Source organism: Amblyomma maculatum, chromosome 5 (genome assembly GCF_055883805.1).
Source record: "Amblyomma maculatum isolate TAMU_Amacu chromosome 5, ASM5588380v1, whole genome shotgun sequence".
NCBI lineage: Eukaryota > Metazoa > Arthropoda > Arachnida > Ixodida > Ixodidae > Amblyomma > Amblyomma maculatum.
The window spans coordinates 127,628,116-127,642,210 of record NC_139348.1 but is presented as its reverse complement, the minus strand read 5'-3'; the positions used below and the strand labels follow the sequence as shown (position 1 = coordinate 127,642,210).

Here is a 14,095-nt window from a genome sequence, read left to right as displayed (position 1 = left end):
ATATCAACCCAAGCGGTTACAAAGGAAAGCTGTATACAGTGTTCTCAATGAGTAATTGCTTCCTTATTACAAATCTGCTGTACCCAGGGGGATCTCCATTCAACCAACACTGAAGTCAAGGGATGTTTCTTCGGTTTCTGTCAGTAGAGGCTTTTTTACTATCGTAAAACGAAGGCTTGGCATCTGGTGAACATACTTCATTTGTACTGAAGCAGCGCCAACTTAGTCGCTTTGCTGTTGTGGCACTTAGAGTATTACATAACGTGAAGTATGCAAGGAGAACAGTCAACTCTACTAATAGAAATGGAGCATTACTCGTCAAACATACAGGCCCCGTGTTAGTGTCTTGTGACAGCTGCGTAAAGCTGTACTAGGTTTGTTTGTCCAGCCACTTGTTGGATTGAGCACGTTGTATCAGCCGTTATAGTTGAGGAGTGCATAAAAAGACGCTTTTCAGATTTCTCAGGCGTATCTGCTAGTTGATGTAGTCAGTGCTCCTGCGTACTTGTTTTCTTTTTCATCCTCGTTTGTTTGCCCTAGATTCTAACCATCAGGCCACTTCAGCTCACCCAGTTCAGTATGCTTTTTCAGAACGAAAGTAGTTTTGTTCTGGCATGTTCGTTTTTACTGATTAGTTTAGCTTTACTCTTTGGAATAACTGCTCAGGCTTGTTTCCTGAGACTTGATTTTCTGCTTTTGTTTAGGGCTTACAAGTTGTCGTGTGTTTTAAATAGGTAATGAGTTGTGGTAACCGAGGATGCATGGAGAAAAGTGCTCAGATATGTGTATGTGCCTCGTAGTAATGAAGTTTTGTTCTGCGCTTTCCCTTCCCAACCGAACACTCTCCTCTTTGGTCCTGTTCCCCCCTTGCTTGCTCGCTTGCTTCTGTTATCTTTTTTTTTTTCTGCTCTCCTCCCCTCTGGGTGGATGGGATCACCTCCTGGGGTCTGTGTTTCCCGCATGTTTACCCCAGCAGAAAGAAGTGACCATCAACTACAACAAGCTGCACGCGGACCCAAAGCAGGGCAAGACGCTCGACATCGGTGAGTCGATTGTGTCCGCTTCTGATTGCTTCCGAAACTAGTGAGAGCGAAAAAAGGGCTGTAAGAAAAGGGAGCATGATGCAAAAATCGATAATTAAAAGAAAGGTGCAGTTTGTGGAATGCGTCCTTCCTAAAGAGACGGTGAGAGCAAATTGAAATTGGCCAATATAGATAAATTTTTGTATTGTAATCTCACTGGGCCAACTTTTCCCAAGGTATTAAGTTTTTAAACACTTGGAAACACGAAGGAATATAAGGGTGGGTGGGGTACTAGTACCAGTATAGGCTGTTTTTGCTAGCACTGCTGCTTTTTCTGTGGCAAGTCTTTTAAGAGAGGCCACAGTGGCATTCTCTTTTCAGCTGGTGCTCATAAAGCCCCCTTTCGTTATTTATGTGAGGAGTTCCGATGTGGCATGACCCCGTGTTCCATGGTTATACCCCTTTCCATTGATGTTTAATTTGTTTAAAAGCATGGCACCCATGTGCTGTGTGATGTCAGTGCACGTTAAAGAACCCCAGGCGGTCCAAATTTCCAGAGTCCTCCATTATGGCACATCTTGTAGCCTGAGTCGCTTTGGAACATTAAACCTCACAGACCAGACCAAACCAGTTGCACCTTCACGTGGATAGCACTGTCAACAGATGTCCACAACAGTGCTTCCAATCCGACTTGGTGCAGTTTGATCAGTTATTTGAATATTGTGGTAAGGGGTAGCTTCTTGGGCACTAGCGTTAGTGGTATGGATAATACCTTTAATTTGAATTTTCAAGGAGATTCTTTGGTTGTTTAGTTCGGCATATCCGGTTTCAGGCAGGATAGACTGTGCCGCCCCGCAACTGGTTGCTTTCTTCGAGAAGTGTGACTGTCTAAGACAGTTATTGCACTTACAAGTGGTGACTGGTAGGGGGTACCAATGGGTGATTTACTTTTTAATGCAAATACCTTTGGACCTAAAAGTAATTTCAAGATATGTGAACCTGAACATACGCTGCTTGGAGTGAAAATGATTGAACAAAAGACTGCTTGTTCAGGATAAATGCTGTTATTGATGTTGCAACTGTATAACTGAAATTGTGCCTGAAAGTATCCGTCTGAAGGGAGAGTGGTGCTTGTTATTTTGCGCCTGCAGTGCTGAAGAAGGCCAAGCACCGCATTGTGGAGAACATGAGTTCCACCACGGCGGATGCCCTCGGACTGAGTCGTGCCATCCTCTGCAATGGTGGGTGTAGTTTTCATCATCATTAACCTGTCTGAACTCACTGCAGGGCAAAGGCATCTCCCATACCTCTCCACTTAATCCTGTCCATCACTTCCTAACATTATCTGTCTTCCTAACTTCTGCGGCACCCTGCTGCACTTGCCTTCTCTTGTAATACAGATTGTTCCCCTATGCAACTGTTGGTTATCTTCTAATAATAAAAAAATTACCTGCTGTATTTTGCTCGTTCATTTGTTTTCACATATGGCAGTCGTATGCAGTAAAGCTTGGCATAGACACAGATTGCATGAGTGAAGTTGGTACTTGCTGCATATGCTAGCATGCAAACACTGCAGTCAACGGTTGCTGGCAGTAGTGTGTTGAAACATCCTGCAGCAAGAAGATACAGAGTGGTTTGCGTTCCAAACAAAAATGGCAGAAGGAAAGGTGGAAGTTTGAGGCTCGCATGGGTCAGCGTGCTTCTGGGACTAAAAGAGAATTGCACAGAGCACGGGGGGCTGTGCGGAGCCAAAGTTGAAGACACCTGGCCGCACTACACCAGCCAGCATGGCTAGAGATGAGGGGGGGGGGGGGGGGGGAGTCTCAGTCATTCTTGTCATTCATTTGTAACATTGTGCATTATTTTTCTTTTACTGGTACTGTTTGTGATAAGGGCAGATGCAGGCTGTGTTTTGTTGTTTAATGCTAGGTACAGAGGTATAGAGTAACAGGATGCCAGTACAGTGGTGGTTCTGGACCATGGATGTGTCTGGGAACCCTTGTGGACCAGTGGAAGTCATTGGGGGCTTCTGGACGATTGAGGCGAGGGGGAGATCTTTTGCGGCAATCTTGTGCGGACTGCTGCTGCAGTTCCGGGAGCAGGTTATGGAATTTTGATTGAATCAATGCTTAACTAGCCTAAAAGAAATGTGCACTTTTAAGCCAGCGCTCCCCGCCCTGCAGAGACGAGGTTGGAAAGAGGCGATATGTTGGCGCCAGTATGCATACCGTTAGAAAGGATTCGACTCTACCTAACACGCATCATTCGTTCGTTGGATACCTGATATGCTTTACATTGCAGCCCCATCCAGCAATGTAGCCAGAGCTCAAGTTTGACTGATGGCAGCATCAACAAACACCATATACTGTCTCTCTCCCTCTGTATCCCATGCGCTCTCTGTTCCCGCACACCTCTCGCATTTCTTCATTCGCCTTGAGAAGCTAAAGTGGGCTTTGACCTTCCGTGCTTTTAACCCTGCAAAACTGTGTCTATCCAGGCCAGAGCTATTGCGTGACGTTTCTTTTCTTGATTGGCCGTGGGTTTTCGTGGACCCCCGAAAGTTGCTTTGCAAATTTCAGGAGTTCCATAGATTTCTATTGGAGAAACGCTACAGTATAGTATGGGCCCAATGGCAAATGCAAGAAAGAATAACGCAAGGAAAGCATTATTGTCCAAGCGTACAAGAGCCAATTACAATTTGCACCCTCTGATGCATCATGAGGAGGAGGAAGGGTATGCTGGGTAGAGTGCTTGCACAAAAGGGAAAAGCGGCAGAAATGCATAGTGATGGCTATAGATGCAGGATGCACATTCACTCTATTATTCTGAACCAAAAATGTTTTGCTTTGCGTGTCGAAACTTGTTTGCACATCCCCTCTCCATCCCCTTCCTCATCCTCCCCTACAGACAGCCTGGTGAAGAAGCTGGAGGAGCTGTCAAGGAACGAGCAGATCTACAAGGGCCTCATGGAGCACACACACCACATGCTCAAGGCCTTCTTCGAGATGTGCCACGTCTATCGCAGTGAGCGTACTCTCGATGCATGCGCAGTTCCACCACAGTGCGATGAAGAGTTGTGGGTGGCAAGCTGCTTAAAGTTTGTGTGTTTATTGCTGCTGAACACTGCATGAGCTTTGAGTTATACAGTTGAGAGTATATCTACACTGAGCATAAGGCACTTTCCATAAGGTAAAGCGGTAAGACGTCGAATCATTGCGGAAGGTAAAGCGGTAAAACATTTCGGACTATTTCGGATAATTGCAGCAGTATGTTGCAACCGAAATGTAGAGTATGAAGCTTCACCCAAGGTGCAATAGAGTATTTTTCGTAGCTGAAGCATTAGAGCTATCCACAGCAACCTTAGTGGATCTGGAACCACAATTTCAGCATGTTAAAGGGCAGATTAAAGTCCACTGAGGGGAAGCAGCGACAGATTAGCCAAAACAGATATTGACAAGGTTGACGGCAGCGATAAGTTTCAATTATTTTCAATGCCTCTGATGATGTGTTTCGCCACCGTGGAACAACCAGTCTTTGGCTGTGCAATGGTAGATTCGGTAGCCATCATTTCATAATTTTCTACAAGTTGCTTGTTTTCGTTCTGTGGCCCCACTTGAGGGGTTTGTAGATCGGTTTTCATTTTGCAAAATGTAGGACAAGTCATTGCTGTGATGGCTTTTTCAGTGATTTTGTACCCACTTCCTGCATGTTTTCGAGTCACTTCCATCAGGAGGTTCCTCGGAGGGCCGGGCATTCCCTGAAGGAACACACTGCTGTGTGCTCTTTGCATCGGCTGAACGTCTACGACTTTAGCCATGACAGTAGTGCTATATTCACTTGGTTCTGTAGTGCTCTCAATTATAGCATACATGTAATTTTCATTGAGGGAAAGAGAAAATTGCTTTGCTGGCATAGGCTTATTTCCGTTCTCGATCCTAGTGTGAGTGATTTTTAAGCGATTTTTTTCGGAAGAAATGTCAGCGTCAGAATCGAAAAAATACAGTACATCATGGGTGGAATGGAGTAGGGTCTGTACAGGGATGCATTTTTGTATTTTGCTTTAAGAACTTGTGGAGCACAAAAAAATTATTCCTTTCCGCGATGCTGTCATCTCTCGAGATGCACTTTCCCTTGGTATTGCTGTACATTGCATGGCGAGGCATTGCTGTTGCCTTCTTTGTTTGTTTTGCTCTTTCCCTTTTGGCGGATTGCATGAAAAGCCTTTGCTGTTCTTATCTGTCGCAGTATTTGGCGACGTCTTTGCGGAGATCGGAGTCCGCGAGCCACAGCCGAGGGCCAGCGAGGCCTTCACCCGCTTTGGCGAAGCTCATCGCAGCATCGAGAAGTATGGCATCAAGCTGCTGAAGACCGTGCGACCCGTGAGTGCCAGTACGGGTTGCATTGTGTGGATCGTGTTAAGCAGTCGGCGTTCCCAAGTGTGGCAGTGGCGGGATCTGCTGCTTAAAATAATCTACGTGAATAGTGAGAGCTGGGGAGTCATTGTCATGCCAAGATAGTAATCTGCGGATTGGAGACCAACAGAGGCAGTGACCTCCAGACCCTACTCACCACCTGTCAGCAAGGTTTAAGCTCAGAGTCAAAACTAGGTGGTCAAAGAATGGTTTCATTCTTACTATAAAATGGATAGTTTTAGTTAAGGTTCGCGTGTGGTACAGTACCTCTCGTTAAATCGGATGTCGAGGGGCTGGGAAAAGTGTCTAAATTATCCGAAATTCAAATAACTGTCCCGGAAGTTGCCAGATACCAATTTTATTTGGTAAACACCTGGGTGGTCATCATCTGCTTTTGAAATTAAAACTGTGCCTGGTGGCAATATTTTTGGCATTCCATAAAGGGCTTACTGCACGCAAGTTTTTTGAGAACATCAACACAGAAGGCCTTCAGAGTTAGATTGGCCTTTGCAAGTTTCATTCATAGTTAAATAGAGTAGCAGTGGAACCTGCTCACAAGCCATGCCTCTCATGTGAATGGGTTCTACATGGCAATTCACAAACAGTGCATGATGAGCGCACAGTTCCTGCAAGGTCATGTGCCTTGTCTTTCACGTGAAAGTCAACCACGAACATTAAAACTCATCACGCAGCTGCTTTTTCGGTCACTGCCGGTGACCATGCTTGTGCCAGTGCCACTTTGGGATTGGTTAGAAGAGCCCAAATGTCCAGAACGTGGTTAGCATTACAAATTGTGGGACCAGGAAAATGACAAACTGATGAACCGACTAACCTAAAGGAACACCCCATTCGGTGTCTAGCGGCAACAAGTAAATAATAGACCCCTGTTCTTATTTCAGCTCTGTTAAAGGACTATAGACACTAAATTTTGGTGGCATTTTTCTTCTTGTTAATAATGCGTAAGTCATTCCTGTATATCAATCTGCACGCAGTTTTCGCCTACGACCGCTAAATAATTTATAACTGAATTTTCTCATCAGTTTCGGTTTCATTATCCGAGAGATGGCTGTGACGTCACAATCATGTCTTGATGCGTGGCATGAAAAAACAGCGATTTAATCGCTCATTCTTCACTTGTAGTGATTCCTGTTCTTGAGGCAGGCTGGCTTTATCGTTGTAGTGAATTCAAATGATGCAGCAATGATTATATCTCTGTATTTTCGTCCCTTGCGTGATGACCTGGACTTGACTGTGACGTCACAGCCATCGTTCGGCTGTTGAAACCGATACCGAAACAGATGTCAAAAGAAATTTGATTAAAAATTATTCAGCGGTTGTAAGCGAATGTGACGTGGGGATCCATGTACATTAATATGTCCTAGGCATCATTACAAATGATAAAACACGAACCCAAAAATTAGGTGCCTATAGTCCTTTAATGCCACTGTTGCTTGACTAACACGTGTTGTTTACCATGCATGCTTTTACTCGTTTCATTGAATGGTTCAGGTAAATGATATGCTGCATAGCTTTCTTGCTTGAAACCACTCGGAAACTTGCTAGGTTTAGTGAGTGGGAAACAAAAATAACTGCTACTTTGAACAACTCTTTAGTTTAAGGTCCCAAAGCTCTGAAGCTGTCCAAGTGATACTGCTTACGCACCATTCTGCACCACCGTCGTCGTGAGAGGCAGGCAGTTGAAAGTATACTCCAGCTGTTGGTTCCTCTGTTTGCTTGTTTCGCTGCAAAACGTGAATGAAGCTTTGTTTGCAGCATGTCGACTTCGCTTGCCTTGTTTCTCTGCATAGGACAAGGAGAAAACTCCCGAGTAGCGAAACCTTGAGCAACATGTAAAATACCTAGGACAGCAAACATATGCAGAAACAGCAGGATGAGTGCTGACTATCAGCTCTCTTGCTGGAACAAAAAGGCACCGATTAATGCAAGGGAGAGGCATCGCATTACCAACAGCGGGAAATAATGCAGCATTTACTCCAGCTGGTAATGAGGTGCCTTTGCCTTGTCTAAAAAAATTACCTTTCCCGTAGTTGAGAGTAGATGTAAACATGAGCCTGATTCTGTTACTGGCTTAGCATTGGGCTTATTTAATCATGGGACAATGTTCGATGCATTGCCTGTTCCTTACGTCAACCCATCTGATAACGGTGCAGATGCTGAGTGACCTGAACACATACCTGAACAAGGCTGTACCCGACACCAAATTGACCATCAAGAAGTATGCAGACGCCAAGTTTGAATATCTGGTCAGTAAGAGCCTCGCTTGTGCTTCTTTTGTCCTTTTGTCCTAAATAGTTAAAGAAGGTATTCTTGGAGGTGCTGAAAGGCATTTTTTGGTCATTGACATTTTCACTAAAGGTTTTGCTAGTTCTTGCTCTGCGAGACTTTGCCAACTCCTTTGCCGTAATCGACAGATTTTGAAACTTCGCAAAGGAAGATGCTTCAGTGCAAGACGTTGAGATTAGTACAGGGGCTGCCAAAACATGAATGGACAAATGAAAACAGCTTTATCGGGCAACAGAGAAAAGGCTGCACAGGTAGTCTCTGGCTGGTTCGGGTGGTTGCAGGTTCGAGCTTTATATAGAACTGTTCGATGACTGCTCTGTCTGAGTGGGCCGATTTTCACCTCGGCAAGTTCTCTACCACAAAGTGCCGAGGAATCACATTTATATTAGCTTCCATCGCTTCTTGCCGAACGTGCATAGCAAAGTCAACTTAGGACATGCGTCTGTTTAAATATTTCCCAATTTCAGTTAAAGGAGTAGATTTTGTTTGGTTTCGGATTCAATGGGCAAATGATGGCTGTAATGTAGCAGGCTGTGCGAAGATTGCAAAAACTGTGATACAAATTGCTCTTTGTTGAATATTTTTTTGTGATTTTAGTCCTTGAGTAGGCTTCTGTAATAGTGTGAAAATTAAATGGTGCAAGAAGCGACCAGATTGCAGTTTTCATATGTCTCACGTGACCTTGAGTTGTTTATCGCATCAGAACCGCTGTTCGGCTGTTGAAACCGAATGAGAGAAAAAAATTGAGTAAAAAATTACCACAAAAGCTGCAGCAGTGTGCTATAGATCATTTCAAAGAAAGAACACGCAACTAAAACTCTAATCATCGTAAAGAGCACTAAACATTTTATTAAAGTATACGTCAATAGCCATAAAATAACTAAGCATAATTAAAGAAGTTGGAAATTCGTGCTTGTTTGAGCAGCAGCTGAAGCTTGACAATCGCTGTGAGCATTGCTTCCAGTAGCGTGTACGGCGGCGGCAGTCCTTTTTGCGTGCACGAAACCGATTAGCAACTGGATGAACTGAAGGATATATCCAGCCTTATGATCGTTAAAATTGTAGAGTGCGAACGTCAGTTTTTTTTTTTTCGCTAGGCTTCCAACCTTGAAACCCTGCCAAAAATCCCGATGAATCTGCTGTTTTATCTCGTGAGCTATCGCGCCGTCTGTCAATGTGGTTGCCGCCATTTTCCACGGACGCAGAATCAGCTATAGGGATGGCAATACGGCCACAGCAGCACGCTTTGCGCGGCTGCGTTTGCATGATAGTGCTCATTTTTTTCCTTTTTCGCCGTATATGTTGAGTTTTCATGTCATTGCCTTAAAATTTATCTTTTATTCAATATTCAATCAAATTTTCGTGGTAAACACCTACCGGGTGGCGGTAAAGCAATCATTGTATCCGATGTACCACCGATAATCGATTGCTATATCTGGTTAGTTTTACATAGGGGCAATGGGAAAAATGATAAATCTCAAGATTTTGATCGTTATATAGCGATATATCGCTATATCTGGTATCGTTATAAGTGGCTGCACTGCACTGTGCGGGCAAACAAGCAATCAAAAGCAGCTAGGGGTCACACAGAGGAAAAGGCAGCTGTGCACGGCAGTGACCGTTCGCAAAGAACAAGAATAAAATGGAAGAATCGCTTAGTGGACATTAGATAGAAGGTACATTATGGCTTGGCGTTCTAAGACTGGAACGATATCCCAGGTGGTGCAGCTTGCTTCGCCTCAAGGGCTCAGTCTCTGTGGCATTTGGCTGCTGGCCATGAAGTCTCATCTCTGTGGCACTAAGATGCCAAAGAAACGCTCATGCGCTCTGCAATGTCAGTGCACGTTGAAGAGCTCCAAGGGGTTGGAACTAATTCATAGCAGGTGTGCAGTTTCTGGACAGTAAGTACCATACTGGTACAGTTTACGCTGACATGTCAGTGGCAGGTATGTGCAAAGCCCAATGGTTCTTAGTTGTGAAAAAAGAAAAAGGCACGGGAGTAGAATGCCCTTTGAGATGACCCCTGGGCGTGTTGCAGTCGTACTGCTTGAAGGTCAAGGAGATGGACGATGAAGAGTACGCCTACCAGGCCCTACAGGAGCCCCTGTACCGGGTGGAGACGGGCAACTACGAGTACCGCCTCATCCTGCGTTGCCGGCAGGACGCTCGCGTGCGCTTCGCCAAGCTTCGCTCGGACGTGCTCGTCAAGCTCGAGCTGCTCGACCAGAAACACGGTGAGCACCGCTCTCTCTCGCTCTGCGTTGTATGTGGCACAGTTTCACAGTGTTTAAGTTGCTTCAGTAATGGAAGGCACAACAGGTTACTTGTATTTGGCTTACTGTCATTGCTCCTTTTTTACGTAAGGGCAAGAAGCGCATTTCTTTAATTTGAAATAACATTTTTATGAATGAGAACTGTCCTGAGACGTTTTCAACTCTGGTCGAGGAGTAAGAGAAGAATTCATAGGTTGTTTGAACTGTCTTTTTTCCCACCAAAGCCGAACATCTTTTCACATTTTGAATAATGCAGCATTGTGCATCCGTACACTAAAGGCCTTAAAAAAAATGCTCCCGTCTCAACCCCTGTCTCATTTGGGGTGAAACTGCACGCAAAGCTTGCGCATTCAGTAGATGAGGGTTAGGAGAAAGCATACGAGAGCGTGCTCAGTCTCTACAGCTGGAGTGAGTGTCGTCTTTGAGGCTGCTGTGTTTCGTGTGAGCCGACCCCCATCCGTTATTTATTGGCTCCAGTTGCAATCATTACTTGGGAGGAACTTAAGTGTTGAGGACTCTCGTTTTCAGCAGTTCGATTTCATTATAAGGGAGTGATTACTCGTTAGCTTCCACCTAGCACAGCCAAATGGGTACTAAGTGTAGCTATGTGGCTTTTACGGAAGCTTCATAGTTGAAGTAGAATTCATCCTGGCCTAGGGTTCAGACCCAGGACTGTCGCCGATTCAGGGTAGTCACTTTATCTATTGAGCCTACCAGCAAGGCTTAAATGGCAGGGCCATGGCGAATTGGTGAACAAGAATGAGAGCGGGGAAGGTTTTTGGGCATTTTCCCCAATGTGCTATATTGTGCTATTTTCCCCTCACTGCTATATTAGCCTCTACTGCTAGAAGTCGCATGCTTGCTTTTCCCTGTTCTACTCTTTCACTTCCTTCTCTTTCTCAGTGTCCAGTGTCTGCTTTCCTTGTTTGTCGACATGCTTTACTTTAACCATGCTCGCACGTCCAAGGTCATTGAACAATTTGCGAGTCTGGTGGTGGAGGTCGTCTAGCTGTCTTGTTTTGGGAGAAAAATTTACTTTGGTTCCAAATTTAATGCGGCATGCATTCTTATACTGGCGTAGTGTGAGAAAAGGAAAACATCTTTTTGTGAATGCGATATCTATCGTGAGTTGGTGTGGCCTGCAGAGATGGCAATCATGTCCTTGACGTACCACCAATGGTTGGAGGGTCAGCGTTGAAAGCTTGTCTCCTCTCTCTCTCTGCACCAAAAACGCGTTCCTGTGTCATGCGAGATTTGGTGGCAGCTTTTTGCGGGACTGAATGTGGCACTGCTCGCCTTTGCTCCCGGTTTGTCCTTTCGTATTACGCTGCTTACACCGCATAACCGAGACAGGCGCCATTAACGGCTCGCTGTTAAAATCCTTTCTGCATGCAGTTCAGGATATCGTGTTCCAGCTGCAGCGCCTCGTGTCGGCGCTGTCCCAGTACCACAGCGACTGCCACGGGGTGATGAAGGGAAGCTGCATCTTCCCCATCGAGGTGGACCTGTCGCGCTCCACCTTCCACTACCCGGACCCCTCCGTCAGCCCCTACCAGGATGAGGAAGAGGAAGACGACGAGGATGACGACGAACTGCTCACGGCAGGTGGTGCCTCCGGCGTGGCTGATGGCGACAACGCCAGTGCGACTGCCGCTGCTGCGGCCATCGAAAAGTCCTTGCTGCTCAACGAGTGAGGACATTGAGGAGGTGTGGAAAACTCTAGTACATTTTGCCGGTTCTTTTTGACCTTGGGCCCCCCAAAATTTAGGGGGAAACAAAAATAACAAGAAACAGAATCTCCCAAGTTTTTTGCTTTGACCATGTTTTTCTTTGATGTCATTTTGGCTTGGTCTCAGAGAACAGTGAGAAAAAAAAAAAGAAGTGATATTTGTAGTTTGGCTCAAATTATACCATGAGGTACTGTGTGGAGATGGTGACTAGAGGAAAAGGCATATTATGTTTCTTCAAATAGGTCGGTATCACTTTTGATAAGAGTCAGTACAGTTGAACTCCTTTATAAGAGACATGTACGGGAGAGCAGTTTTTGTCTCTTATATGAGAGGTCTCTTATAAGCAGGGTACCATTCTTTTATTCTCTGATCAGCCCTTATTTCAAAGTAGGTACCTTATTACTAAAAGAAGCACAAAAGACTGGTATAGCCTGTTGCAAAAAGTTTATTATCATTTTGATTCATATTATGACCTGCTAGGTCGACAGCCATACACTGGATACAATCCACATTCCTTCCACCAGAACTTTCTCACACTGCTTTGCGGGTGAAATAGTTCTCAATCTTGCTCTGTTTCATGGCTGCATTTACAGTGTTTTTTAGCACAGCTTCTTCCAGCTTCGTGACAAGGCCAAGAGCTGGAGGGAAATAGCTGAGCTGAACAGCTTTCAACGGCGGGGGTTTCATATGTGCCGAACAGCTGTCCAAAAACATCAAGATGTTCCTGTTTTTTCTCGCCATCTTCTCATCAAAGCTTGTCAGCCATTTATTGAAAATGTCTGCCGTCATCCATGCAGCCTTATTAGCTGTGTACTTCACATTGAAGGAGTAGTTTTTTAAGCATCTTGGGTTTTTAGCTTTGCCAATAACCAAAATTCTTTTTTTCTCAGTTCCGTCCATGTTAGTGCAGAACATAGCTGTAAGGCGCTCTTTGGATTTTTTGCCTCCGCTGCAGTTTTGGTTTGCGAAGGCAAATGTTTTGCCGGGGAGCATTTTGAAAAATATTCCCGACTCGTCAAGACTGTACACATCACAAGCCTTCCATCCACTTAATAAAGACGGCAACGTCTCATTCTTCCATTGCCTTACGGTGTTTTCGTCAGCAGCATTGCTTTGACCGCAAATAGCTTTGTAGCTGATACTATGAGGACTCTTGAATCTGTCAAACCATCCTTGACTGGCTTCAAACTCAATGCCAAGACCGAACGCAAGCTGCCTGGCTCTGGCTTGAATTAAAGGCCCGCTGAGTGGAATGTTTTTGCTCCGTGCGTCTTGAATCCAGAGAAGAAGCGCTTCTTCTAGTATGGGATGGGACGACTTACGCAGCTTGGACTTGCTTGCCCCAGTGGGTGCTTCTTTGATGATCTTTTCTCGCTGAGTCCAGATTCCGCTGATCGTCTTGCATGACAGCCCAAACTTCCTGGCGACGTCTGCTTGCTTCATCCTGCAGTTGAGATCCGCTATGATGTCCAACTTTTTCGCGACCGTAAGGCTAGTACGGCGCTTGACTGAGCAGTCCGCCATGCTGACTACAGTTGAATCCCGCTATAACGAAATTCACGGTGCACGAAAAAAAATTCGTTCTCGCGGAACTTCGTTATCGCAAAAATTTGACGTGAAACGCAGAAAGAATTGCCCAAGCAGCAGCAAAGGAGACGTGCAATTGGGAGGGAAAAACCTCAGCTCCGTGTTAGTGAGCTTGACTTCGTCGGAGTGATGCGCTGAACAATTGTCCAAAAGCAAGCAAACTTTACGGCCCTGCCGCTTCATGTCGCGGTCGAATGCCATCATCCACTCGGTGAAAATAGCGCGGGTCATCCATGACTTGTTGTTCGCCTTGTACTGCACAGGTAGGCTACGAGTTCCCTTAAAACAGCGCGGCTTGGCACTTTTGCCTATGACTAACGGCGGACGCTTGTCCGAGCCATCCATGTTTGTGCAAAGCAGCACTGTGATGCGTTTTTTGCTGTGTTTGCCGCCGTGACAGCGCTGCCCCTTGAAGTCGAGCGTCCTAGCCGGCAACATCTCGTAGAATAGCCCGGTCTCGTCGGCGTTGTAAATGTCTGCAGGCGCGAAGTTGCTTAAAATTCCGGCCATGTTACTCGCCTTCCAAGCAGCTGCTCCGTCCACGTCTGCTGACATTGACTCGTCGCACAACACTTTTCCAACGATGTTATGGCGGGCCTTGAAACGGTTTAGCCAGCCAATGCTGGCTTTAAAATCATCAATGCCAAGTAGGCATGCATAGTTCAAGGCTTTCTGCTGGACGATGCTTCCGGACAGGGGGACGTTGCTGGCTCGTGCTTCCACAAACCACGCATGCACTGCTTTGTCCAAATCTTCATGGAGGGGCC

The 14,095-nt window shown here is 45.5% G+C and overlaps 1 protein-coding gene across 3 annotated transcripts in view; it reads left to right on the top strand.

Annotated features, from left to right (window-relative positions):
• PICK1 (protein interacting with PRKCA 1) overlaps nt 1–14,095 on the top strand; it is a 34,313-nt gene that overhangs the window by 13,487 nt on the left and 6,731 nt on the right. For 2 of the 3 annotated variants that reach the window (XM_084604304.1, XM_084604301.1), the window contains 7 exons: nt 974–1,043; nt 2,174–2,263; nt 3,930–4,046; nt 5,268–5,401; nt 7,606–7,698; nt 9,777–9,972; nt 11,407–11,718. In XM_084604304.1, coding sequence (XP_084460430.1) covers nt 974–1,043; nt 2,174–2,263; nt 3,930–4,046; nt 5,268–5,401; nt 7,606–7,698; nt 9,777–9,972; nt 11,407–11,705 — 999 coding nt within the window. In that variant the 3' untranslated portion in view covers nt 11,706–11,718. The remainder of the gene's footprint in view (nt 1–973; nt 1,044–2,173; nt 2,264–3,929; nt 4,047–5,267; nt 5,402–7,605; nt 7,699–9,776; nt 9,973–11,406; nt 11,719–14,095) is intronic. The other variant, XM_084604302.1, reaches the window with a different exon arrangement.